The 26,341-nt window shown below is 53.0% G+C and overlaps 1 protein-coding gene across 1 annotated transcript; it reads right to left on the reverse strand.

Annotated features, from left to right (window-relative positions):
- Nucleotides 1-11,079: 11,079 nt before the first annotated feature.
- LOC103556180 (chymosin-like) lies at nucleotides 11,080-16,524 on the reverse strand. Its single transcript, XM_070607623.1, is given in 4 exon segments — nucleotides 11,080-11,214; nucleotides 12,970-13,114; nucleotides 15,569-15,804; nucleotides 16,438-16,524. Coding segments are annotated over 4 exon segments (603 nt in total).
- Between the last annotated feature and the right edge of the window lie 9,817 nt (nucleotides 16,525-26,341).

Raw genomic sequence — 26,341 nt, forward strand, 5'->3', positions numbered from 1 at the left:
TGATACCCCATTGCTTTCGGGTGTTCTGTTTGTTGGGAGCAGCTCACTAAGTCCAGCACACACTCAAGCGGGGGGGAATACACAAGGGTGGAAACACCAGGAGGCGGGGATTGTTGGAGGCCATTTGGGAAGGCTGTCAAGCACACAGGGTAAAGCATTTCATAGGACATTTTCTCATTTGCCGAAGTGGAGCTGGGCCAGTGGAGGGGGCGGTCAGAATGAGGGGGGCACGTGGGAAGGGAGCTGTGAATCTTTTCACCACGTGAAGGTATCAGGTCTCCCACATAGAGTCAACTCCTGGACCACTCAGCCGGGTTCCCTGTCACCGAGGTACAGGCTGTGCACAGGTACAATTGTCCTCCTGGTCCCCAAACTCCCAGGTGTTGGATGCTTCCCAGCTTGCTCACATTCCTTTAATGGTAATCACACTCCTGCATAGCATATCCTTGTGTAAAAAGCACTTTCACGTTCATTATCTCACTTATTCCTTATTACTGTCCTCTGGGGGCAGTTCTTGCAAGTTCCCTTTTTATAGCTGAGGAAACCGAGGCCGAGAACTGTCAAGATCATGTGGTCTAATGAATGACAAGGTTGGAGTTGAACCCAGTCTGATATCCTCAAATTTACCTAAACTTTGAAAAGCTTGTTTCTATATCTAGACAGTACCACCTCTAAGTGGAGGAAACCCCGTCCAATTACAACCCACAGTGAGAATGAAACATTTCTATTTGTTTCTCTAAAACTTAGTGTCAATGCAGTGCTGCCTTCCCAGTGACCAGATGCTCCCCGCCCACTTGGAATCCAGTCCACCCCTCAGACGGCCTCAGATTTGAGTCCTGGGGCCCCAGGGGAATGCCCTGGCATGGGCAGTTCCAGGTTTGGGACGTGGTTCCTTCCTTCCCTTCTCCCCATAGTGGTGCCCTGTCCCCGACGCAGACATCTATAAGCCAGATAGTCTTCCCGTCTTTACAGAAACCATTCTCAGTAAAGGAACAGCGAGGCTGTGCTCAGGGCACGGGATTTGGGAGGGTGAGGATCCCCTGTGCTGTCTTAGCTTCAGTCCTCTGCTCTCTGAGTTTTTGTAAGGAGATCATCCCGTTAGGGTTTGGCTGGGGGGGGAGGCGGTACCAGTATTGGGGTGCTGGATGGTATTCAGATGACTTGTCCTGCAGCAGCCATAGAGAAAGCTCACCCCTTGAGGAAGAGGCAAGGTGTGCTCTGAAGGAAGTGGACCCTTGGCATCGAGTACTCATCCAAGGAAGAGGGTCTTTGGTGGGTGGCAGGAAAGCCCCCACCTCAACTAGAACCTCCCTCTCTTGGATCTAGACCTTGAGGAAGGAAACCATATGGATATGAGCTTCAGGACAGAAGGCAATAAGATGATGTGGGAGGCAGAATAATGGCCCCCAAAAGATGTCCACATCCTAATCCTTGAAATCATTGGATATGTTCCCTTAGCATAGCAAAAGGGGCTGTGCAGATGTGACTGAGTTAAGGAGATGGGGAGATTATCTTGGATCGTGTGGGTGGGTCCAATGTAATCACAAGGGTCCTCGTAAGAAGGAGGCAGGAGGTCAGTCAGGAGATGTACGAACAGAAGCAGAGTCAGAGTAATGTGGCCACAAGCCAAGTCACACAGGCAGCCTGTGGAAACTGGAAAAGGCAATGAAACAGATTTTGCTAGGGCCCCTGAAGGAATGCAGCTCTGCTAACACCTTAATTTTAGCCCACTGAGACTGATTTCGGACTTCCAACCTCCAGAACTATGAGATAATAAATTATTGTTGTTTCAAGCCACTAAGTGTGTGGTCATTTCTTGCAGCAACAATAGGAAACTAATACAGCTGTTATCCGTTGTAAAGAAATCAGCCAGGAGATGGACTGGTTCAATGCCGTAGCTCTTAAACCTGACCGTCTGGGATATGTCGCTCTTGTTTACTCCCCTCCGAGTCAGCCAGAGCCCAGGTACTGAAGTCATGTGCCCATACCTGGGCCAGAGTTGAAGGGAGCAGCATCCTTCAGGGGACCACGTGGTGATGGCAGGAGCAAGTACCAGAGACCTCCAAAGAGGAGGTAACTTGCCCGCGAGGTCCAGCCTCTGCTGTCCAATGAGAGAGCCTCTGGACAACGCCCACCCTGGAGGAGTGGGTCGTATTTACTTGAGGAGAGAAGTCACGGCCTCTAGGGCTCCCCGTCACCGACCTCCCCTGCCACTGGGAGGTCTGATGTGAGAGTCCGCAGCTCCAGGCCTTAGACATTGCGGGCCGAGGACTGTTAAAAGACAAACTGAGACATATGAACAATTTTAAGAGTTTATTTGAGCAAAAATCGATTAGAATGGGGCAGCTTCCAATCTAGCAGATAGAAAGGAGCTCAGAGGAGCTGTACAAAATGAAAGACTTTTATGGGCAAAAGCGAGCAGGCATGAGGAAGTTATACTAGGCAAAAAGCGAGTTGGTTATTGCAATGTTACTTTCCTTTAGGGGTAGTGGGTTCCATGAGGCAGATTACCTAACTCCTGCTGATTGACTGGTTTAGGATTCCATTCCTGGGAGAGCCAAAACTGGTAATGTGGGGCTTAGCATAAGTGACTCCATTTTTGGCCTATTGTCTTGTTGTTAACACCACCAATGGACCTGAAGAGGTAGTCCGAGCTGCCAAGAGCTTCATGGGCAAATCCTAGGACGGTGCCTCTCTCCCACCTGCCAGGCGCAGTGTTGGCCCTGGAGCCCAGCTGAGCCTCTGTGGCAGCCGGCAAAGAGCAGCTTCCCCTTCCTGGCCCTCCCCATCACATCACAGCTCTCAGCTGCCCTCTGGCTTCAGCTCTCAGATCCTCCAGGAGACCCTGTTGGGACAACAAAGGGCACATCTCATCTGGGGCCCTATGTAGGTTGTTGGGAGGCTGGAAAAGTCCAGGAGGCCCATCTGGAGTAGCAGAGCCCGGGGAGTTGGTCATAGGCCTGCCCCAGGGAGGGACAGGCTTTCAGAGCTGACAGAGCACACATTTTGGGTACCAGCTGATCAGATAAGGTTTCCAGAATCCAGGGCCTGCTTCCCTTTCCTTCATTCAAATCCCTGTTCCTCATCAGGGCTCTGAAGTACAGGCTGAATGGGGACCACATCTTCTGGAATAAAAACTGGGACACTCATTGGCACAAGAAACAGTCTGGCAAACAGAGTTTGATTTCAGCATTACCAGCTTTTTTGTGAGTGTGAGGAAGATTGTCCCTGAGCTAACATCTGTGCCAATCTTCCTCTGTTTTATATGTGGGATGCCACCACACCATGGCTTGATGAGTGGTGTGTAGGTCCACACCCAGGATCCAAACCCGCGAACCCTGGGCCACCAAAGTAGAGCTTGTGGACTTAACCCCTACACCACCGGGCTGGCCCCCAAAATTACCAGCTTTTTCGTACGCTGTAATCAATTGATAGAACAACAGGACAGAATATTTAAAATCTAAAATATGGCCCCTCCCAATAAATATTGTCATGGTAAAACTCCTGATAACTCTCATTCCTATAAAGCTCTATGAGGACAAGGATGGTGTTTTGCTCACCATTGTGGCTTTAGCACCAGTGCTAGGTGTGCTCTGTGAATATTGGATGGCAGAGAGAGAGTGAGAGAGAGGGTTCGTGTGACAAGGCCCAGGCAAACCCCAGGCAAATGCCCAGCACATTTGTCCACCAGACCTCAGGCCAAGGCCGCCAGTGGTGTGGGGAAAACCACAGTCTGCGTCACCCTCTGTCGCCTCTCTGGCTCAGCTCCCTCCAGTGGGGAGGTGATTTCCCAGTGTCCCTCTGCCTTTGTTCAGGGAGATGTGCTGGATCCCACCTGGCACCTGCGCCCCCAGGGGCTGACCAGGCCCAGAATGAGTAGGGGGGGTTCTGAGCAGGCCAGGGTGGTGTTGGCCCCAGGGGAGGGGCTACTTTTCAGGGCTGGATGGGGAAGAACTGAAGAGCAACAAGGTGGCGTGGGGCTGACAGACGTGGTGGAAGGGGAGGACTCCCCTCTTAGGATGCTGCTTGTTATGGACTGAATTGTGTCCTTGGAAAATCTGTATGTTGAAGCCCTAACTTCTAATGTGACTGTATTTGGAGACAGGGCCTTTAAAGAGGCAGTTAAGCTTCAATGAGGTTATAAGAGTGGGGACCTAATCTAATATGACTAGAATCCTTAAGAGACACCAAGGATGTGCACACAGAGGAAGGGCCATGTGAGGACACAGGGAGAAGATGGCCGTCTGCAAGCCGAGGGGAGAGGCTCAGGGGAAACCACCCTGCTGACACGTTGATCTTGGACTTCCAGCCTCCAGAATGTGAGAAAATTAATTACTGTTGTTTAAACCCCCCAGCCCATGGCATTTTCTCATGGCATCCTGAGCAGACTAATAACCGCTCAAGGCAAAGAGGAAGATGCAGAAGTCTGAGTGGTCAGAGGAGAGAAAGGGGCCTGGGCGACATATGTACAAGGGCCCAATGACCTATGCCAGGGAGCACCCCACACACAGCAGAATGCCCTATGTCTCCCTCTTGGGTCTAAATAAATCTTTGGAATCCAGTCCCACTCCATAGCCCAGCTGCCACCAAGTGACTGGAGTATCTGCATGGCACCTTCTGGAAGCACCAACCTGTCACTTGGTCCATTTGTCTGACTTTTGGGCCAAAGACGATGAATTCTGAAGTTTCTCAGGTCCCAATCCATTCTCCCTCTAACTGGCCTGGGACTCCCTGGAGATGTGTGGACTCAGGAAAGTGCTTGGAGGTTCTCTACTCTTCACATATTATCCAAACCCACCAGGGCCACAGGCCCAGGTACCGGAGCTCTGGCCCAGGCATCCCTTCAGCCTGGGGACTGTGGCTGAGGTTTGGCGCTCGCAGGATATGGCCTGGCTTATGGGACTTCCCAGGCAACAGTTCAGAGCGACAGGAGGTGTGGCTGGCCCCTTCCCAGGACATTCCTCAACGTAAGAGGCCTTTCTCCTGAGGCTCCTTGTTCCCTTTCACAGGCCTTAAAAATAAAGCTCCAAGGACACAGTTATTCTGGTCTCAATGTTAAAGGGAGCCCTGAGAAAGAAAGGGACTCTCAAGTTTCATTGCTGGGGCCAGAGGAGAGGGCAAGGAGAAAAGGTAGGGGAGGCTCAGCACCTATGGGTGGAGCCCACGGGCCACCAGCCCAGAGGAGGTGGCCGGGACCATGAGCAGTCTCTGAAAAGGAGGCACAATTCCACCAGTCAGCATGCTGCAGCTCTGGTCTGCATCCTACCAGCCCCAGCCCCAAAGCTCCAGGGAGCGTCTGGTGCAGCCGATCCTGGCTGCTCCCCAACCCCCGGGAGCTGTAACTCCTCAGAGGTGAAGGGCTAGGCTAATGCTGTCCCCAAACCCCTTGGGCACAGACAGCAGGGACATCCTCGCTGGGCAAGCTGTAGCTCAAAATGTAATTCTGTTATTACAGATGATCCGGAAAGATCGGAGAGGGAGGATGCCAGAGAGCAAAGACTGAGGAGGGAGAGGCTCACCAAGAGAGGGCCAGCAAGGGAGAGGTTCAAGGGCAAGGGCCACGTCTCCTGTGTCTGTCTGCCTCCCGCAGAAGCTGGCACTGTGTTCTGCACGCAGTGGGCACTTAGTAAACTCTAACATTTGGTTGACCACTGCCCCGCAAGGCACATTGGGGTGGGGAGGCGGGATGTTGCAGAACATGGAACAAGGTGTACGAGGCTGGCATTTGAGATTCGGTCACTAGAGGGCGCTCCAGGACAAGGCAGAGTCCTGGGCAGCGTGGCCTGCATTAAGGGCTTAGGGAGGGACACCATTTGGAGTTCCTTTATTCATTCAACATACATCCACTGAGCGGTTACTCTGTGTCAAATACTAAGTGCTGGGAAGGATACAAAATGATTGAGATGCGACTCCTGCCCTCAAAGACACAGTCCACCTTGTTAGAGAGACAAGAGGCCTAAGCAAAACATAATGTATCCATATTCGTCTGCCGGTAACTTCTGTTTATTAAGTGCTGATCAATCTTCACACACTGTTCCCTCCACCTATAATGCGCATCCCTCCCTCACATCTGCAGACCTTACCCTCTGTTTCCTGTCTGTGCTCAAATATCACCTTCCCTGGGAGCCTGCCCTTCCCACCACATTTTAAAGCACAAGGTGTCCTCGAGGCTCTCTCTGTCATCTTCATCTCTGCTTCTTCCTGTGACGCTTAGAGCCAGTCAGCATGCTGCACGGTTTACATGTTTATTATCTCCATCGTCTGCGTCCCCCACGGAACTCCATGAGGGGGAGGAACAGTCTCTGGTGTCCGCTGATGGACATGGTGCCCAGAAGAGGAGCAGGTCACAGGTGAAAGAGTGAAAGGGGCAAGCAGGCAAAGGGAAGAGCACGAGCAAAGGCCCAGAGGCCAGCCCCGCAGGGTGTCAGGTGTGGCCATGGCAGGACGACCAGATGTCCCTCCTGGCCTCAGCAGGAAGCTGCCGCATGCCCTGGACAGCCGGGCTCCCAGCCTCAACCAGGGCCTCTGGGTGCTGGCCAGGCCACATCCCTCTGCCTGCCCCGGGCTCTCTCCTCACCCACGTTCCACTGCCCTGGTGTGCGTTTCATTTGCGTTTCTTGCTGTCTAGGGCTTCCTGATGTGGGGTGACCTCTGTCGCTCGTGTCTCAGTTCTGTTCTCCCTTCTGCTGCCAGCAAGAAACACACTGCACAGCTCAGAAAACAATCCATCATTCTGTCATAACATTTCCATTTCAAAGACTTCCTTTCCAAGCTTCACTCTGGCCAAAAGCTTCCTCTCATTAGCATGAGAAGAACTGGCAGGAAAATGAGTGACAGGGAAGGAGAGGAAGTGGAAATAGGGCCCTGGGCCTGAGCCTCTGCCTATGTCTACACAGCGGCAGGGAGGGCGCTGGGCTGGGCAGGTGCTGGTGGGAGACCGGTGTGTGTATGTGTGTGTGCACATGTGTCTTTGTGAGCTCATGTTTCTCGGCACTCGTGATTCATACCACTTGGTCAAAGATTTGCCTGCTCAGATCACAAGGCATACGCCACCCTCGGGCACTTGCTGAGCCTCCACAGTGTGCCAGGAGCTCCTCTGGGTGCTGAGGATTCAGAGCCACGGGTGCTGACTGGCAGAGGCACTGCCGGGGGAGTGAGCAACTACCACGGGATCAATGCTGTTGTAAAGCTCCCTGCTGAGCATTAGGAAGCAGGAAGACGGGAGTCTGGCGGAGCAGGGGTGTCACCACGGAAGACACTTAAGCTGGTCTGGAAGGATGAGGAGCAGATTACAGGTCAGAGAGTGGAAAGACGAACAGCAGGCAAAGGGAAGAACATGAGCCCAGCCCAGAGACCAGCCCCACAGGGTGCTGGTGACATGGAACCTGAAGTGAGTTTGCTCCCTCATCATGCAGCAAGCCAATCTCTGACACCAGGTGTAGTGAAGTAGGAATTTTGTTGCAAAGCATGAAGCAAGGAGAACGGGCAGCTCACGCTGTAATCGCAAACTCCCCAAAAAGCTACAAGCAAGGGTTTTTGTTTGGGGTTTTAGGTAGGAGAGGGGGGCATGTGGCCATGGGGGCTGAAGTTCTAAGAGTCCTCCGCACAGGTGTAACTGTCTGTTCTACGTGTTGCACGTGGTGGATTTTTAGTCTTTGACCTCTGAAGTTTACAATCAGTCATTTTAGTTTCTCAATGCTCCTGCAAGATGCTTAGTCAGGCAGGGGGCTGTCAGCAAGTTCCTCTCTCATCAGCCGTCCTCCTGCTGTTGTGCAGGGCAAGCTCCGAAACTAGTTATTTTGTTTCCCACATTAACCTTGTGGGTACGAGGCAGAGTTCCACCCTAATCCAGGCAAATTTTAATTCCTTCGTCCTCAGCTTCATTGGGGGTAGCCGAGCAGCAGACAGACAGCAGCAAATGCTTGGTGGGTGGACGTGCACGGCCACCGAGGCTTCCTCAGCTGCCATCTCCCTGCCCTGGGCCTCATCAGCTACTAGGAGACCAGGGAGCGAGTCAAGGCCACTCAAAGGGCCCCCTCCCAGCACCACAGCTCCTCATTGGCCTCCAGGTTGTCCCTTTTCACAACCAGATAGTAGATGAACTGACAGCCCCTTCCAAGGCCCCATCATCCCCTTGCAGACCCCACAGAGAGCTGGGCCTGGTGCAGAGCCCAGTGTGGGCCCCTTGGCAGAACCTTCAAACCCTGGAGGCAGCTTGGCCCCCTTCTCTCCACTCTCAGCATGCACTGAGCCACTCGCTAGGGACAGCAAAGGATGGGGAATGTTCCAGGCTCAACAATGGGAGGGAGAAGACACAAAGTGGGCCTGAGTATGTGGTGGGGGGAGGGTTATAAACATCCAAGAGGAAAGAGGAGACAGCAGCAAGCAGTGTGACTCTTGAGGACCTCACTGATTGATTCATTCATTCGTTCAACAATACTTGATGGGGGCGTTCCATGAGTTAGGCACCCAAGATAGCAAAATGAGAGGTGCACAGTGTCTGTCTTCAGGGAGCCCGCAGTCCGTGAGGGAGACAGACAAGGAAATAAACGTTAGGATACGAAGCGCTGTGCTGGGGAGATGCTGGGTAGAGCGGGGCACAGCGGGGCACACAGCCTTGTCTGGAGCATCCTGAAGAGCCTTGAACTGAGGTGAATCTTGAAGGACAATTAAAAGTCAAAGGGGTTAGGGTGTAGAGAACATTCCAGGCAGAGCATTCTCTGCAGCCAGGAGAAATCCCAGGAGCAGAATGTGAGGCTGCCCACCTCTCGTTAGCCACAGGAGGGAGCTGCCTCACAATATTGTCACTACCATCTCAGGACAGGGATGGTCACCAGGGCCAGGAGGGCCAGGGGACACAGCAGGGGGCCATGTGGTCCAAGCCTCCCATTTATGAAAATTATCATATTTAGACTTTCTACATTATCTACAATTAAGGATGGAATGTTTAAAGTACTATTTGTTAAGTGTAAACCGTTGGAATATAACACAATCTTTGTGAGTCTGTTCGGCATTATTTTAGTATACAAGAAGCCTAAAAATAATGAAAGTGGCCCAGTTCTGTCTCACTCTTGGTGAACAGGCAGCATTGGTCTTAGATGAGAAAAGTGAGGCTTAAAGAAGTCGCTCAGTGCCGGAACTGACGACTCAGCGTCACACTGGCCTCCCTGACCCCATAAGGCTCAAACACCAAGGTCCACCCTCTGTCCTTGAAGTCCTGGAATGTTCTCCGGTTGCCTCTGCCCCAACCCACCCCAGGCTCCGCAGCTCACCCAGGCCTGCAGCCTGAGCCCTTCCTCCTCCACATCGCCCGCACAGCCCAGCCCTGCTCCTTCCCTGCCAGAGGCCATGGGTGCCTCTATGGCCAACGCTGCTCAGCCACAGACCCAGAAAGGTACTGTGCACAGCATGTCCACTGCCCTGGGTCCTTCATCTCATGTGTCCTTGGGTGCAGCTGAGAAAGACCCCAGGAGATGCCCCCAGAGGGGCCTTTCAACAGGCCCCCATCTGCAGCTCCTGCTGGGAGACCCCCAACGCTCCTCTTCATAAACGACAGTCCCCTTTGTGAAGTGTCAAGGCCAGACCTGCAGCTGCAGGCTCTCTGAGATGTGCTGCATGACCCTGCTCTGCAGCTGTTTGCTGGGCAAGTGGGGGCAGGACAAGGTGGGGGCAGGGACTAGATAGGAACACGGCCCCCCGCCCCGGCCGCCTTTCCAAGGCCTTCTGAGAGTTGAGCTACTATAAACGTGTGACTTAAAGCTCAGCCCCCATCTTGGGGGTAAGACTGGCTGTGATTTAGAAAACAGAAGCCCGATTCACTGTACTGTCCCCTGTTAGGGAAAAGACTGTCCAAAGGAGGGCGTGGGAAGAAAAAGGAAGAAAAAGGAAGGAGGGTCGAGGGAGCAGACATGTACCTCCCAGCCGAGCACTGTCCAGAGAGCCTGCCCAGTGGACTCTGAACACTAGGATCTCCCCAAGAAGCTCATCTGCCCACCCCCCATGGAGCCCCAAAGTAGCATAAACTGAGAAAAACCTCTTAAATCCACTTGGATCCCTTTGTTCTGACCCTGATATTTGTACTCCCTGTGTGGCCTCCACCACCCCAGGAGGAGCTGAGGGGACATGTGAGCCTGAGCGTTCTGTCTGCTGATGGCTGTGGTCCTTCCCGCAGCCCAAGAGCCCAGGATGTGCGTCTGTCCCAGCGATGGAGCTGCTCTCCTGGCGCTGGCCAGTCAGCTTGGAGCCTCTAAGACCGAGGATGGGACTCTGGGCTGTGGTTTTGCCCCAAGGTGATGGCAACCTCAGGCCCCTTAGACCATCCCAGATCCCAGATGCCCTCTGCCTATTTCACTATCTGTCTTCCCCAAATGGCAGTGAAGCCCTTCTTTTCTTTTCCGTTTTTTTTTTTTTTTTACAGGGAAAGATTTGCCCTGAGCTAACATCTGTTGCCAATCTTTCACTTTTTTTTTTTCTCCCCAAGCCCCAGTGCATGGCTGTATATCCTAATTGTAAGTCCTTCTAGTTCTTCTATGTGAGCCACTGCCACAGCATGGCAACTGACAGATGGTTGGTGTGGTTCCATGGCCAGGAAATGAACCCGGGACACCGAAGCAGTGAGAGCACCAAATTTTAACAACTAGGCCAACAGGGCTGGCTCAGTGAGGCCCTTCTCTTAACAGACCTAGAGCCTTCCTCTCCCTGGGTCAATGTTCTCTACTCAGACCCACACCCCAAGCCCTTGCTCCCCAGGTACAAGTGTCGTCCTGTGAAGGTCTCCCCTACTGAACCCTTTCTCCAGAAAGATCTAGACTAGGAGAACAGGAAGGCAAGGCATGTCTTGGCCTTACCTGACCTGCACTTGAAATGACCAACTCCCTTGTGAAACTGTGCACCATCATCACAGCCCATCTCTGTAAGGGTGCAGGGCCTGGGCCCCAAGGGAAGCCAGGCTTTGCAGAGATGCGGTATTTATTGAGAACCATCTGACTGAAAAACTGACCTTTCTGTATATGTGTGTGCATGTACATGTGTGCAGGCATGTGTGTTTGGGGACAGCATGGTCCATGGTCAGCAGTCCAATCAGACTGCCTTGCCCAGCCCCATGTGGTTGTCAGCCCTGTCAAAGACGCTATAATGCTCCTGCATGAAGACAACCCCCAGGATCCACTGCTGGGAACTGTCACCCTGGAAGCCACTGGTGCAGGAGCCCTGGGCCTGGGAAAGACAAAGCAGAGATGAAGCTGGTCCCAACCCCAGTAGCTGTGCCTAATGGTAGGCCTTTCCCCACCCCACCCCCCAATTACTCTTTCATCTATTATTTCCTTTCATCCTTGAAACCTCCTTCCAAGGTGAGCAAACAAGTATCAGATTCATCTCACTCAACAGATGAAGAAATTGATATCCAGGGCCAGCCCCGTAGCATAGTGGTTAAGTTCAGTGCTCTCTGCTTCAGTGGCCTGGGTTCGCAGTTTCAGATCCTGGGTATGGACCTACACCACTCATCAGCCATGCTGTGGCAGCAACCCACATATAAAAATAGTGGAGGAAGATTGGCACAGATGTTAGCCCAGGGCTAATCTTCCTCAAGCAAAAAAAGATTGGCAACAGATGTTAGCTCAGTGCTGATCTTCCTCAGTGGAAAAAAAAAGAAAGAAATTGATAGCCAAAAAATAAAGTGATTTAATCCAGGATCACCCACTGGGGCCCTGGAGATCTGAGCCCCATTCCCCTCACTCCACTGCCCCTCACCCGTCCTCCCAAGCCCCCGGCCCTCCTGCTATCAGCACCTACTGCCCTGATGACCGGCGAGAGCAGGCCTGGGGGCCTGAGGTTTTGCCAGTTTGGGGTGCTCAGGACTAGGTCAAAGCTGAGGCCAGTAGATCAGGGGGGATGAAGACTGGGTCACCACAAAGCCCAGGCTATCTAAGAAAATCTCAAACAGAGCTCTAGGCCCCTGGGCTTAGAAGCTAGAGCTTTGGATGGAGGGTCCCACAAGGAGCTGTGGTCCTGCCTACCCCACCCTCCCTCAGGCTGCTGGGCTCTGTTCTTCCTGTCTGCCCCATTTCTCCCAGGATGAGGCTGTAGAGGCCACAAATGAGGCCCAAGGACAACAGGGCCCCACCCAGAAGAGAGAGTTGGTCTAAATGTATGTGCTGCAGTCTCCATCTAGCCATGCGCTTCTCATCACCATCTTCACTGACTTGCCAGGAGGAGGCGGAGGGGTCCTAGGTGAGCCCAGAACTCCCCATCCTGGGACTCAGACCTGGCTGGTGTAGGCGGAGGGGGCAGTGGGTACTTTCTGCCTTGGATCTCAAAGGCCACCGTGGGCAGGCATGCCGCTAGACTCCCGCAGTCAAAGTTAAACTAAAGACCAGAGGGAGGTCCTCTTAGAAGGACAATGGGTGTGGTCTGACTGGAAGAGACAGAGCAGATCCCAGAAAGGACCCCTTCCCCTGCCAGGCAGTGGGGAGGGGCCTGCATTCTCAGAGGTCCCCAGGGAGGCTCTAAGGCTGGGGCTTGGTCCCAAGACATGGTCCTCAAAAAAGTCACATTGAAGGGGACCAGCTGTCAGCCAACTCAGGGGCAGACCCCGGCTTGGGACAAAGAAGAGTTTGCCTCGGTGTTTTTCCTCCGGGTCCAGCCAGAGCTACCAAGGACACTGGGAGCCCTTAGCTGTCAGGGAAGGAGGGAGGAGACCTGTGGGTGGGGAAGGAACAAAGGGGCACAGCAAAGCTCAGGGGTCAGGGATGCATGACTCTCCCGGGGGACAGGAGATCAGACTGCGGCTGCTGCATGAAACATGAGAACAACTGTGGGGCCAAAGCCGGAAGGCTGTTGTGAAGGCCTCCCAAGAAATCCCACACTCTGTGCGAAACAGGCTCCCTCACCACTTCCCTTTGTCATTTCTCCTGTGTGCAAAGGGGCCCCATCTTCAAGAGGGTCTGGGGAGTTGGGTAACAGCCTGCTCACCTGGCCATACTGACCCTGTGTGACTCCAACGACCATCTGGATGCTGAGGATGTTGCTGCTGGGCCCAACCAGCAAGGGGGTGTTCGTGTCCTAGATGGCCTGACAGTAACTGTCACAGGCCACCATGATGCCACCAACCATGACACTGCAGAATGGCCTCAAAGCATGTCCAGCATCCAGCTCTCCCTCCCTGGGTCCCTCTGAGCCTCTCCTGTCAGAATCCTCAGGCAGGGAGTGAAACCCAAACACCCGGACCCTTTCCCTCAGCTCCTTCCTAGAGCCCCCACAACCACCTGAGCTCAGACGAAAGACCTGAAACCATTTTCTCCCAACTCAGTGGCTAAGTCAAGGTGGTCCCACCTTCCATGGGACAGAAACTTTGGTAAAACAACAACGTCACAGGCTTTAAGGGGTGGAATGGGTACTGCACTAGTTGTCCGAAGACCTGATTTCAAGTTTTCTCCCTGCCATTTGCTTGCTGCAAGTCTCAGACAGGTCACCCAACCTGCCTGCACTCAGGCTTCTCATCTACAAAATGGGTACCCAACAACCCCCTCCCTGACTTCCTCACGGGGCGGTCGTGAGTTTCAAACTCTATGTTTGTAAATCATAAAATGAGGATAATAACAGCACCACCTCATAGGGTTTTAGTGGGAAATAAATGAGACAGTCATATTATCACTGAGCACAAGCCCTAGCAGGTAGTAAGTGCTCAATAAAGGCAGCTAGGCTTATCAATAAAACATAGGTGGACGTCCAGCATTCTCACTTACAAAGGTCACTGGCCCTGGAAGTGTCTGATTCAGACTCTGACACAGTGGTCTTATGAGTTGCTGTGCTGCAATCCTTCTCAGAGCCTTGTGGGCGGACACCCAGACCCTCAAATCTCACAGCTGGAGTCAGCCTCTGGCTGCCGCTCACCCACTGCCCACAAGGAATTTCCAGTACTCCTACACAGTCAAGGGCACCCAGTGCAAGCAACTTGTGTAGCAGGGTGGGTTGATGGCCCCCAGCATGAGCATGCCCCCTGGCCATTCCTGAAAGCAAGGAAAGGCATGTGGTGGCACTCCGACACTCTGGTTCAGTGAGGAGGTGCCACAGCCCCACACTGGGACAGATGCCATTGATGCCTGGCCCCATCGTCCTCCCCGCCCTCAACCCCCATCTCCATCCTGAAGGCTTCAGAAGAGCCTCCCTGATGCTCCTCCTCAGCTGGTTTTCTCCGATAGCAGCTGCAGCATCCTTTCTCCCTGCGCTCTGCAGCCCCCAGGCTCAGGCAGCACCCAGAGCCCAGAGCTCAGCCATTACTGCGTGCAGTGACGTCAGGAAGGAGCCCACCGTGTAGCACACGACTGCCTGCTCAGGGCACAGTGTTCCCAGCTGTCACCCTGTACCCCAGCTCCTGCCACCCAGGGCTTTCAGCCCACATTCCTTTGGCACTGAGTAGCAGAGGGAGTGGTCAACAAGGTCCCATACACTTCAGATAAAATCTACCACCCAAGCCCAAACCCCTCTGTCCGCCTGGGGCTCTGTCTCACAGCCAGGAAACGCCGGCACACTAGTGTTAGCTGCTTCCACTCTGCTGCCCTGGGTTCCTAGACCTCATCAAGCTCCCTCCCATGTGGAGCAAGAGCTCCAGCACCTGCTCTCCCCACTGCCTAAAATGCGCTGCCCTATCTCACCTGGAGAGCTCCCACTCATGCCACAGCAAAGCTTCCCCTGGCCACCCTCCACACACACACCCCGGTTAGACGGGGCTCCCCTGTTATGATTAAGCCTTCAGTACACCCAGATCTCCCGGGCAGCGAGTGCCTTTATCCCAATTGTAATCACAATGTGTCTGTAACTGGGTGTTGTCTGTGTCCCCTACTAAGTTAACCCCTGATTTGTCTTGTTTGTCCTTGTATTCCCATCTCCTGGCACAACCTCTGTACATAGTGAGAGCCCAGTAAATATCTCTTGAATGACTGAAGGAATGAATACACCAATTTGTCCCTTTCCTGGGTTCCTCTGACCTCAGCCACCCAAGCCCTTCCTCCTGGGGGTGGTCCCCTCCTCCCTGTCCTGCCACCCGCCCCTCTGTCCAGTGGCACTGAGCTGCAGCATCCCAGGGGCAGGCAGGTGGAAAGAGAGCCCTGGACTGGGAGTCAGGAACAGTGGGCTCTAGGCATGGCTTGGCCACCAGTTCCCCAGGTGATCATCCCACACAGGCCTCAGTTTCCCCCATAGTGAAAGAAGGTTGGACTCCTTTGGAGCCTGCTCTAAAAGTCTGTGAATTTCAGCAACATCAACAAATGGTCACTGAGACCTGCCACTTTGGAAAAAAGAAGTTAAAAGCCCCCATGCAGTGACTGGGTCAGGCTTCATTTTTAAATGCCAGAAACAAAAGTCAAATTGTGGCCCAGCAGACTCTGGCTGCATCAGTGACTATGCTGGGGACCTTGGGACAAGAGGTCAGACGTGCCTGGAAACAGGAGAGGATTTGCTTGGACACGGTGACTCCCCTGGCGTTGCAGTGACCGCAAGGGTGGATACTCTTCTCAGCCAACAGTCCTGGCCAGACTGTGGGAGTCTGGCCCTGGCTGGGCGCAGCTCCTACCTGTCCACGTAAACCAAGAACAGATCTCTGGCCACTAGGTGCCTGTGTACTATGTTGTCAAACACGGGCACCGAGAACAGGGAGGCGAGAGAGGGATAGGCCAGCCCCACAATCCCACCGACCTCAGGGTCGGTGAAGATGCCGCCAGGTTCCTGGGAGCTCAGGCCCTCTGTTTGGGGGGCTTCCACAATGTCAGAGACCTGCAAGAGAGCAGAGTGACCTCCACCAGGGGGCACCTGCAGCCAGAGACAGAAAGATCTCAGGTCAGAAGTCATATCAGTGTCAGCCTCTGCTGGCCCGCCCTCCCTCCTATAGGCAGCATAGCTATTTGAGTTAAGAGAGAAAGCCCTCCTTTCTCAGCTCCATGCTGCGGTTTTGAGGGAATGAGGCAGGGGTGAGGGGGAAGAGAGGATATGGTGGAAGGTGCAGACAGCAGTGCTCGAGGGGTAGAAGCTGGGAGGTGAGCCCAAAGAAGGAGGTGGGACAAGGGATGCTCCAAGGCCCTCTGCCAGCCTACACCTCCCATGGGCTGCACCTCCCATCGATGCACCTGGGGTATCTCCCAGGGACTAGTTGTGGGGCAGCACGATGGACGGGAAGAACACGCGTGCATCTGAAAGACCCAGCTGTGCCTCCATACTCTGTCGTATGCTGACTGTGTGACCTTGGACAAGTACCTCTCCAAGCCTTTACCTCCTCGTCTGTTCAATGGAATAATAAACCCTGCCCCTCAAGGCAGGGCTTTGCCTAAATAATACTAATGCTGGGCATTTACAGAGCACTTACTAAATGTTTTGTCATTGAACATTTATTGGCACTATGCTAAGGAAGCGCTCACCCCACAATGTCCTGTGAGTCTGCCCACTGACCTGGAGGGCCGACGTGTCCACCAGCCTATTCTGAGCTACCACAGTGGCCCACCAGGCCTCCACTTCCACTGTCCCCGTGTCACCCATCCTCCCCACAGTCAGCCAAAACCATCTTTGAAAATGGACATTGAGTCATATCACACCTTGCTGCAACCCTCCAAAGGCTCCTGATGATGCTCAGAATGAAGCCTTTGTCCTGCAGTCCCCTCACACTCTGATCCTACTGCTCACACCTCGTCTCATTCCTCTCACCCTTAACTCACTCTGCTCCACCCTCACTGATCGTCCTCCTCTTCGTCAGATGCCCCAAATCTTTCTTGCCCAGGTCTTTGCACTTGCTGTCCCCTGTGCCTGGAACACTCTCCCCAGGTCTTCTTAGGTCTGGCTTCTGGAATCGTGTCATTCTGGTCTCAGCCTGCCATGGGGCATCACATCCTCCAAATCTATGTCCCCGGCCCCCAGGCGCTCTCTCTCACAATTTCCAGTTTGGTTTTCTTCATGCCGCTCAGCGGTGTTCAAAGTCATCTTACTTAAGTGTCTGCTGTCTCCCCCACTAGACTCCAAGCTCGAGGAGGGCAGGCCCTTTGTCTGTCTCGTTCATCATTGTAGCCTCAGTCCCTAGAACAAGGCTCAGTAAGCATTGTGGAATGCATAAGTGAATGATGGTTAAGTGCTAAAGAATAAATATATTCATTCATTCTTTGGGTCAACAGTTATTGAGGGCCTCCAGGACTCCAGGTGCTAGGCCCTGGGGATGTAGCAATGAGCACAAGAAAGTGCTTGCCCTGGATGAACTTATATTCCAGTGGGGGAAATAGATAATAAATTTTAAAAGAAGTAATATAGAGGTGTCTGACTGTAATACAGATTGCATGTCAATAAGATAGAACAAAAGGACTCTGAAGGAAAATCAATCAGGGTAAGGGCCATAGTCAGTGGGGTATTTCACACGGTGAAGAGAGATGGCCTCACTGATAAAGTGCACTGAGCAGATGGAAGGAAGAGAAAGAAGGAGCCATTGTAGAGCTGAGGGAAATGCTTTGTAGGCCAAGGGGAGAGGGTGCTAGAAGTGGTCCAGTCATAGCAAGGACGTGCATGGAGCAGAGTGAACAGTGAACAAGTCAGGGAGTGGGGGGTAAGGAGGACAGGAGACAGCAAAGTTCCAGTCACATGGGGCCTCACAGGCAGGGTAAGGACTGTTCATTTACTTTGAGTGAGATAAGGAACCACAGAAAGATTTTGAGCAAATGATGGGCACGAAACGACTTAGATTTTAAAAGGATCCCTGTGGCTGCTGTGTTAGGCTGTGAGGGACAAGGGTAGAAGCAGGGAGCCCAGTCAGGAGGCAGTTATCCAGGTGAGAGGCTACGGAGGCTGGAACCAAGATGGCAGCAGCAGACTGCGAGAAGACCCTCCTCCAACAGTCAAGAAGGAGGGTCAACAGGATTTGCAGGTGGGTGAGGTAAGGGGAATGAAAGGATAAACAAACAATGAATGACGATTAACGTAGTCAGTCTTCCCCACAACCCTCTGAGGTAAGTGTTACTACCTCCCTTTTATAGATGAGGAGATTGAGGCTTGTCCAAAGTCACACAGCTCAATAGAGAGAAGTCAGGATTCAAACCCAGCTGTATCCACCCTGGAACCCTGCTTCCAATCACAGCGTGTGATGCAGTGGATCCCTTTCTCCCTCTCAGCTTAGCACCCAGTGCCTCCCCCTCTGGGCAGGGTGCTCCGGGATAGTGGGGAGACTCCGTGAACACGAGCTTGGCTGTCTCCCACAGCCTGCACACAGCACTCCCTTCCCGATGGCTCCCGTGACAGACCCTTCTCCTGTTTCTGGCCTTGATTCCGCTCCTATCATTTGAGCCAGGCCCCAAGCTAAGCCTGCTGAACTTCTTCATCCTTTCCTCCTGCTGAAAACTCCCCGCTTGAAACAGGGAGCTGGGATGACCGCCCCATTCAGTCCCCACACTGACCGCAGCCAGATCTGGTCCAGAAGCAGAGAGCAGGGCCAGCCCGTGGCCTGCCCCCAAAGCCAGGCAGATGGCTTCCCAACACACTCCCTACCCCACGCCTCACCCACTTCCACATGAGACTGCTGAGGGGTCTGACCCCTTGAGACTCCCTCTCCCACCCTTGCCCGAGGGGGTGAGTGAAGGCAGCCAGATTGGCCACAGCTGAGGCCAACAGGAAAGGGCCAGCTCCTCCATGAAAGTGCAGGTTTTTTCCCTGAACCCAAAATAGCAGGAAAGAAAGCAAATGGCTCCAGGCAGCAGAGGTAGTAGGACACCTGGGCAGGGGAATTAGCCTCCCAAAGGCCTGTCTGCTGGGCCACCTCAGCAAGTGGCTCTCGGGCCTCTGGTGTCCAGAGCTGTCTCTTGGGGAGGCCTGAGCTGGGTGGTCATCTGCCCAGCCAAGGGAAGAGGCTGAGGAGAGGGGGGTCAGCAGAGAAAGGCTGTGTCTTTTTGGGCTTACAGCAAAAAAGACTTCAGCCAGACTCATGAAGAACCCAAGGAAGATCAAGGTGATGAACACCAAGGGATGCTGTTTGATTTTTAATCTTAGATAGTGGGCGAGGAAGGAAAGGAAGAAGCTAACAGGCATTAGACACTGACTGTGTGCCCATCACTGTGTTAGGTACTTTAGAAGCCAAAAAGAGGCAAGAGAAAGGGGAGCCCTTGTCCAGAGGGCACAGATGCTCTCTGACTTGAAAGAAGATGCTGCTCTGGGACTCAAAGAGTGAGGTCAAATCAAGATCGCCACTCAGAGTCAGAGATGCAGCTCTGACACTCAGCTCCCACAGTGGCCAGCTGTGTGACTTTGGAAGCCAGCAGCATGGCAGGCAGTCCACTGCTGCACGCTAAGAACCAGGAACACGGCCCTGCATGCAGGCTCCAGCTGCCGTGGGAACCTCCACTCTAGTCCCTGTGCTGAGGCTGCCGGATGTCAGGGACTTGGAAGAACTTCACTTTCAGGACCATCACAGGGAGTCTGACCAGGCAAAGTCACCCTGAGACCCCTTGTCAGGGCTCCGGCTCCCCAGGAATGGATTCAGGTTTCCCTGTGCTTGGGGCTTGAGACAGCTTAATCCTGGGAACCAGAGGTAGAGTGATGTCACAGGAAGACTGCATGTCCAGCCGGGACCAAGTCCCAGCTCCCCCATTACTAACAACGTGGCCTTGAGGGCCCTCCTTGAATAACAGTTTCCTCATCCATAAAATGCAAATACTAATATTGACCTAATCCAGGGAGATTAGTCGTAGTATAGGTAGACCTACTTAAGTGTCTGGCAGCTACTAGCAAGCAGCTCAGTCAATATCAGTTATTATTTTTGGAGAAGGATCTGGGAACTTCACCCACAAAGGACTTGGCACAACAGAGAACTTTATTTTGTTTAACAAATACATACATAGCTCTTATGATGTGCCAGACACTGTTCGAAGAATTTTACAAACATTAACTCATGTCAGCCCTACGAGAAGAGACTTCTGTTACCCTAATTTTATAACAGATGAGGATACTGGGCACGGAGAGGTAAGTTAGTGATGGAGGATGTTGTTGGGGATCAAATCGCAGACAGTTTGACTCCAGAAGCCACGCCCTTAATCTCCCAGGACTCCATCTGACGCCCTGTCTTGTTCACACACCCTGACGGGTAGAGGCACACTTAGAGGGAAAGGTCACCACATGCAAAGCCAAGACTGATGGAGTGATTATCCTGGGAACCTGCAGCATTTCCTCAGCAGACTCCCCAGGGGAACCGATGCTGGAAGACCAGAGAGAGACCCGCCCACAGCAGATGCCTGAGCTGCCCTTCCCCTCCCCTGGGGCCTGGCACCCACCTGGCAATCCCACTGCCCTGGGAGAGAGCGAGGACTGCAGGTAGCACCACGAGACACCTCATCCTGGGCCATGGGATGGTCTCTGCTCCAGCCAGTGCCCACGCCCACAGCCTTTACAGAGGGTGGAAGAGCCTTTATAGAGGCTGAAGAGACAGCCGCTGACTCCAGGCTACTCCACAAATGCATTAAGATAGCACCCAGACCACCTAACACCCACCCTGATAAGGGGCACAGACTCCTCCATGCCAGGGACTTCAAAGGACTTCACATGTCAGACCTTCGAGCTGGGAAATGTCACACGGGCCTCGCTGATCTGATTTCCCCTCCCGAGAAGGACTTCTCGAGCTAACACAGGTGAGGCCACCGCCAGAACCTGTCTCATGTTCCACCTTATGGGCTTTAAAGAGGTCTTTTCCTACCAGACCCCACTCTGTGCTAGCCGCCGCCTCTCCCTGGGCCTGACTTCATAGGGCACCGGCAGCCTGCCCTGTCCAGGGATCTCCCAGCCCAGTCTCCCAAGGGGCACTCAGTCTATTCCTGAAGTAGCATCTGAGGCAGAGAGTGCTTGTTCAGTCTGTCACCGTGGTCTAAGAGAGATGACATGCCCAAGGCTCCTGCACCCCCGGGACTGTGGCCCTTGGTTCCATGTTAGAAGGGTGTTGGTAAGGTGCGGGGGTAGATGGCAGATGACAGGAGCAGTTGGGAGCCCTGGGGAGGGTGAACAGGGAAGGCAGACATGTGCCACACACAGAGGGGAAGGAGGGAGACCTGATGTGATGGTCAGATTTAGGGAACAGGTTGGGCCAGGACTCAGCATCTGAGTCCCATGCAGGAGTCTCAGGCCTGCAGCCTGAGAGAGAATTAGGACAAGATGGAAAACCAGAACAGTAGCCACGAAAGTGGTGAAGAAGATCACGTCCCAGGGGAGAGGGGAGGTTATAAACTGGAAAATCAGGATAATCAGGGTCACTACAGGATAAGCAGAGGCTGCAGGACCACAGGTGTGCAGGAGACCGCGGTGTGGCTGCCGATGGTGCAGGACAGACGTCTGTGTAGTGAGGGGGGCCCGGGCAGGTGGAAGAGGAAGGCGTGGAACTTGGACAGAGAGGGCAGGCTGGGCAGCTGAAGAGGCGGGCATGTGGTAGGCCCTGGACAGACAGGGCACTGCTGAGAGGGATGGACCCAGAAGCTTCCTGTGTTTGACTTGTAAGGGCCTCAGGAGGCCCACGCACAGGGGAACTGAGGGTTTTATGACAGCGGTTAGGAGGACAGCCAGATCTGATCCCTGCCATGGCAATCCCTGACCACGTCCCTTCCCAGAAGGCCAGGACACTGCTCCCCACGCCCCAGGAAGCAGCCACGAGCACATCCAGCTCTCTTCATGGCACCCTCCCTCCCCAAAAGCCAGGGAAGCAGAGAGAAAAAATGCCCCTAAATGGTCCAGCTTGGCTCCTATTTTCTTCTCTGAAGTAGTTCCTGCCAGGCCAGGGCCCGTGCACCCTGTCCAATGGCCCTGCACCTGAGTGGTGGTTCCTCCCACACACCAACACGGAGTCTGACACACAGCAGATGCTCAATGAATGGTTAAGCAAATGAATGAATGAATGGTCTTCCCACCACCCCTGAGGAATAGCAGGCCGCATCTTTATTATGTCCTGCAGGTGAGGAGATGGAGGCTCAGAGAGGACAAAGGCCTTGCCCATAATGAAGAAGAGCTTCAACTGTTCCCAGACTCCTGGACTGACACACTACACACTACACCATGGGGCCTGGCATGCTGTGGGAATTTCATCTGTTTACAACGTCAGGTCTGGAGGCAGCTCTGCTTCTAGCTCAGTCCTCCCAACCTCTGGACACTCCTTGGGACAGCCATACCTGTGTGCAGTGGGCCCCTCCTGCAGCTTCTGGGGCTGGGACCCTCTGGGGTCAGCACATTCAGGTGGAAAGTTTGCACCACTCTGCTCGATGTCACCAGTGGCCCAGTCTGACCCAGCAGCAAACACCCCTGGACAATGAGCCTTGGAAGTCAGGGTCAGCCACCTCTCCCACTGGAAGGCGACCCTCAACCAAGAACCAAAGATCCCTTAGCCCTGTGCACTGATTGTTCTGGGTTTATTCATGAGACTGGGATCATTCCAACAGCATTTGAGTGCACACTCTCAGTAATGCTGCCCCCAACTGCATGGAGCATCAGGACTGCCTATCCACAAGCAACCGGCCAAGAACTGCAAAAAGGTTTTAGGAAAGTCACAATGAGATTTCATCACTGGTCACACAGAGCCAGGTGAAGATACCTCCCCTTGGTCTAGATTCCTTGTGCCTGGGGACTGACCCACAAAAGCAGCTAAAATAAAATGAAGCCCCAAGGGCAATCTCCACTGGACTCCCAAGTTTGTGACTTCCACAGACATGAGCAGCAACACAGCCAATTCAACTCAGTTTCTTGAGCATCTTCTATGTGCTCACGCTGGGCAGAGATACGGGGCTGATGTCATCTCCTCCCTAAGGGGGCCCACAGTCTGGTGGGGGACAGAGTGGATCTAATATGTGGCCCTGCTGTGATAAGAACTATGAGAAGAAATCCTAAGGGACAGACACCTCCTTGTGCAAGGGGCCAGGTGGCAGGGGAGCATGGGTTCTGGAAAGTGCGTGTGGCTATTCTAGGCTTGAATCCTGGGTCTGCCACATGGTAATATGACCTTGAACAGGTCCCTTTACTTCCCCGTGTCTCAGTTTCCTCTTCTGGAGAGTAGAGACAATGAGAGGGTCATGTGAGGATCAAAGATAAGAGAGTCAAGTGCTGCCACGCATTAGGCCTTCTACAAACATGAGCCATAAATGTCTGCAGTTGGGTGAACTCGCACGTTTCATGTCATTCTCTAGCCTCGGTTCCTCATCTGTAAAATGTGGGATTTACAAGCTCATGGGGCTAGTCTGAATCTCAGGTGCATAAAAAGAATCAGTTCTTTTCAAGTGACTTTCTGCCTTGTGACCCCACCCCTCCAGGCTTGGGGGCAAATTAATCTTAGTCAGGTTTGCGCAGTGCCCCACAGATGTGCTTCGGCACACAAGACTGCCCAGATGCCAAGTTATGGGGGTGAGCCCGGTGGTCTTTCCCTGTCCCTGCCTGGGCCACTGTTGCCTCTCCTGGGGCACTCAGCCTTCTGGAAGCTGCCTTGGTCATAGTCCCCCAGACAGGCCACATACTAGTCCTCTCTGAACTTGCCACTCCCTGCACCACCCCTAGGAAGCAGGATCCAGGTCCCTGCCACTCAGGACCTGCCTGCCTCCCCTGCTTCTTCTTTCTACATCCTCCGAGGAGCTCCAAGTTCTCCTGTGAGCTCAGGCTTCAGGCAACAATGTCCTGACCTGGAAATCCTGCTAATTCAGCAAAGATGACCACATCATGTCCACACTTGACAAGCCTCAGGCTGAAGAAGATCAAGGGGCCCTGGGGTCTTTAACATAGGACGGAAACAGCAACAGCTCAACTGGGAGAGACCCCAGGAGGGTGGAGACCTGGAAAATACATCAGAAGACTTCCCTGCACGTTTGTAAAAGTCCCCCGCTTCTCCCTTCCTGTCCCCAAAGTGATCCCTGTGAGTGATGTACATACTGGCACGTCCTTCTGGCCATGGTCTGCAGAATTTTCAGATGAGAACATCTCCAAACCTGCACCTTTATTTATTCTGCCTCAGGCACCCTGGGCCCGGGAAACCTCTGCCCAATGTACCATGGAATGGTCATGTCCTCTTGGGTGAAGAGTTTGGTTGGGGATCCCATCCTGCACACGGGAGAGCACATAGTTATGGGAAACAGCAATGGGGGAGCCCATTCTGGCTTCCTGAATGAGATGGGAGAGGAGAGAGAGAGTGGAGGAAGGAGACGAGGCACTGTGGGGAGACGACCCACAGCTCTGTTTCAGGACTCTGGGCAGGCCGGCAGCTCCCAGGAAAGAAAAAGGAAAGAGAAGCACATAGGCTGGTCATCCAGCACCTCGCCAAGCCGATCCCACTGGGAGTCTCTATCAGCAGAGGCTGCTCCTGACCAAGCTCTGACTGTCGCGGGTCCGGCCCAGCCACCTTCCCAGCCTCATCTCCTACAGTCTGCCAAACAGAAACCGTGCACAATACTCATCGTGCCTCGATCCCGACACGTGTGTTCCTGTCTCTTCTCTCCCAGCCAAGTCCACACCACGCACAGGGCCAGCTCTTTTGTACCAGATAAAAGACACAAAAGCATTGCTATTTCATTTTTCCTGGATTTTTATTTTATTTCATTAATGAGATTGTAGCCTGCTGAGCAGGTGCTAGCAAATGATGGCCCAAGGACAGAATCCAGCCTCCTGCCAGCTTCGGTACAGCCTGAGGACTGAGACTAGTTTTTACATTTTTTAATGGCTGAGAAAAATAGAAATTACTAATATTTTATGACATTACTACTATGTGAAATTCAAATTTCTGTGTTACAAATAAAGCTTGATTGGAACCCAGCCACGCTCATTCATTTACCTGCCGTCTGTGGCTGCACTAGAACACTTGACTAGTTGTGGCCCACAAAGCTAAAATATTTACTATCTGGCCCCTTTACAGAAAAAGGTTGCTGACTCCTTGTCTACAAGAAGGGAACACTTCCTACACTTCTTTGCACGTGCGTGCACACACACACACACAGTCGCACACACACACATGCAAACATGTACCCAGAGCCCGACACTGGGTCTTGTTCAATGTGAGTGATCCAAGGGAGCAATACATACCTTACACCAAATGCCTTTTGATTCTTTTTAATGCCGCATGCAATTCCCCACCCCTCCACCATGCTTTTACCTATGCTGTGTCTCTCCCCAATTAGCCTGCTCCCCCTTTTCTGCCTAGGGATCTCCTTCAAGATTCTACTCAAAAGATATGTGTGGTGTGAAGCCTTTCCTTACATCTCCTACTGAATCAGTTAGGAATGAGCTTGGCTGCAAATAACAGGAGATCTGACTATAGCGGTTTAAATGAATATCAGTTTATTCTTCTCACAAAACAAGAAGTCCAGAGGTACACATTATTGGTTCATTGGATATCTCTGTAATTCTTTTGGCCTTTCCCTCATGACTGCAAATGGCCACTGCAGCACCAAACATCACATCCAATCTCAAAGCAGGAAGAGGTGGAAGAGGGAAGAGGCAGTGCCAGCAGTCTTCTGTCCATGCCTGGTTTGCTGGAACTTCCTTTTACAGCTATCTCAGGTGTAAGGGAGCCTGGAAAATGAGCATTCCTCATTATTGCCAGTATATAGAAGCAGGCAATCAGTGCTGTTGAGCCATCCCACAGGGTCTGTGGCAACCACTCGCTCTACCCCCAGCACAGTTTGCTGCTCAATCTTTGGCTCTCCCACAGTGCGTATCTGACTGCAGAGTGACGGCTTACACACCACCTCCCTCTGGACTGTGGACTTGAGGGCAGGAGATGTGTCTTATTTATCTCTGTAACTCTAGACACCTACAACAATGCCTGACCTACAGTGAGCACTCGATACATGCTGAATTTCTTCTCTCATCCACTGAACAAACATACACATGGAAGAAATAAGCAAATGAGGCCATGGAACCTCCTTTCCAGAACTCCAGTGGTCGAGACCAGGGAATAGGCTCACAGATGGTGCACATATGGACTCTCAGTGGTTGGTGATCCACGTGGCTACACCACTTCCCCTTCACCAATGAGTCATCCGGTCCCTGGGCCAAGCACTGAGCACATAAAGATTCGTAAGGTTCTTTCTCTGCCGTCAAGGAGCTTGTAATCTAGAGGAACACACAGACATGCAGATGACTAAGTATAATTCGATGCATGAGTCCTTTCATTGGCTGTGGACAGGCACCGTGGGGGCGTGGAGGCCAGAGCTCTTGACTCTGCTGGGAAGGGTAGGGAGCTTAGTAGGGGAAAGTACATGGACATAAGGGAAGGAGACCTTAACCCTGCCCCTAGGGAGCATCCAGCACATTCCTGGGCAAGTCTAGCCAGGGAACCAGGCTGACAGGTGCTCCACTGGTCAAGGTGACCATGGAGATA

The sequence above is a fragment of the Equus przewalskii genome, unplaced genomic scaffold, assembly GCF_037783145.1.
Source record: "Equus przewalskii isolate Varuska unplaced genomic scaffold, EquPr2 ChrUn-13, whole genome shotgun sequence".
NCBI classification, from domain to species: Eukaryota; Metazoa; Chordata; class Mammalia; order Perissodactyla; family Equidae; genus Equus; species Equus przewalskii.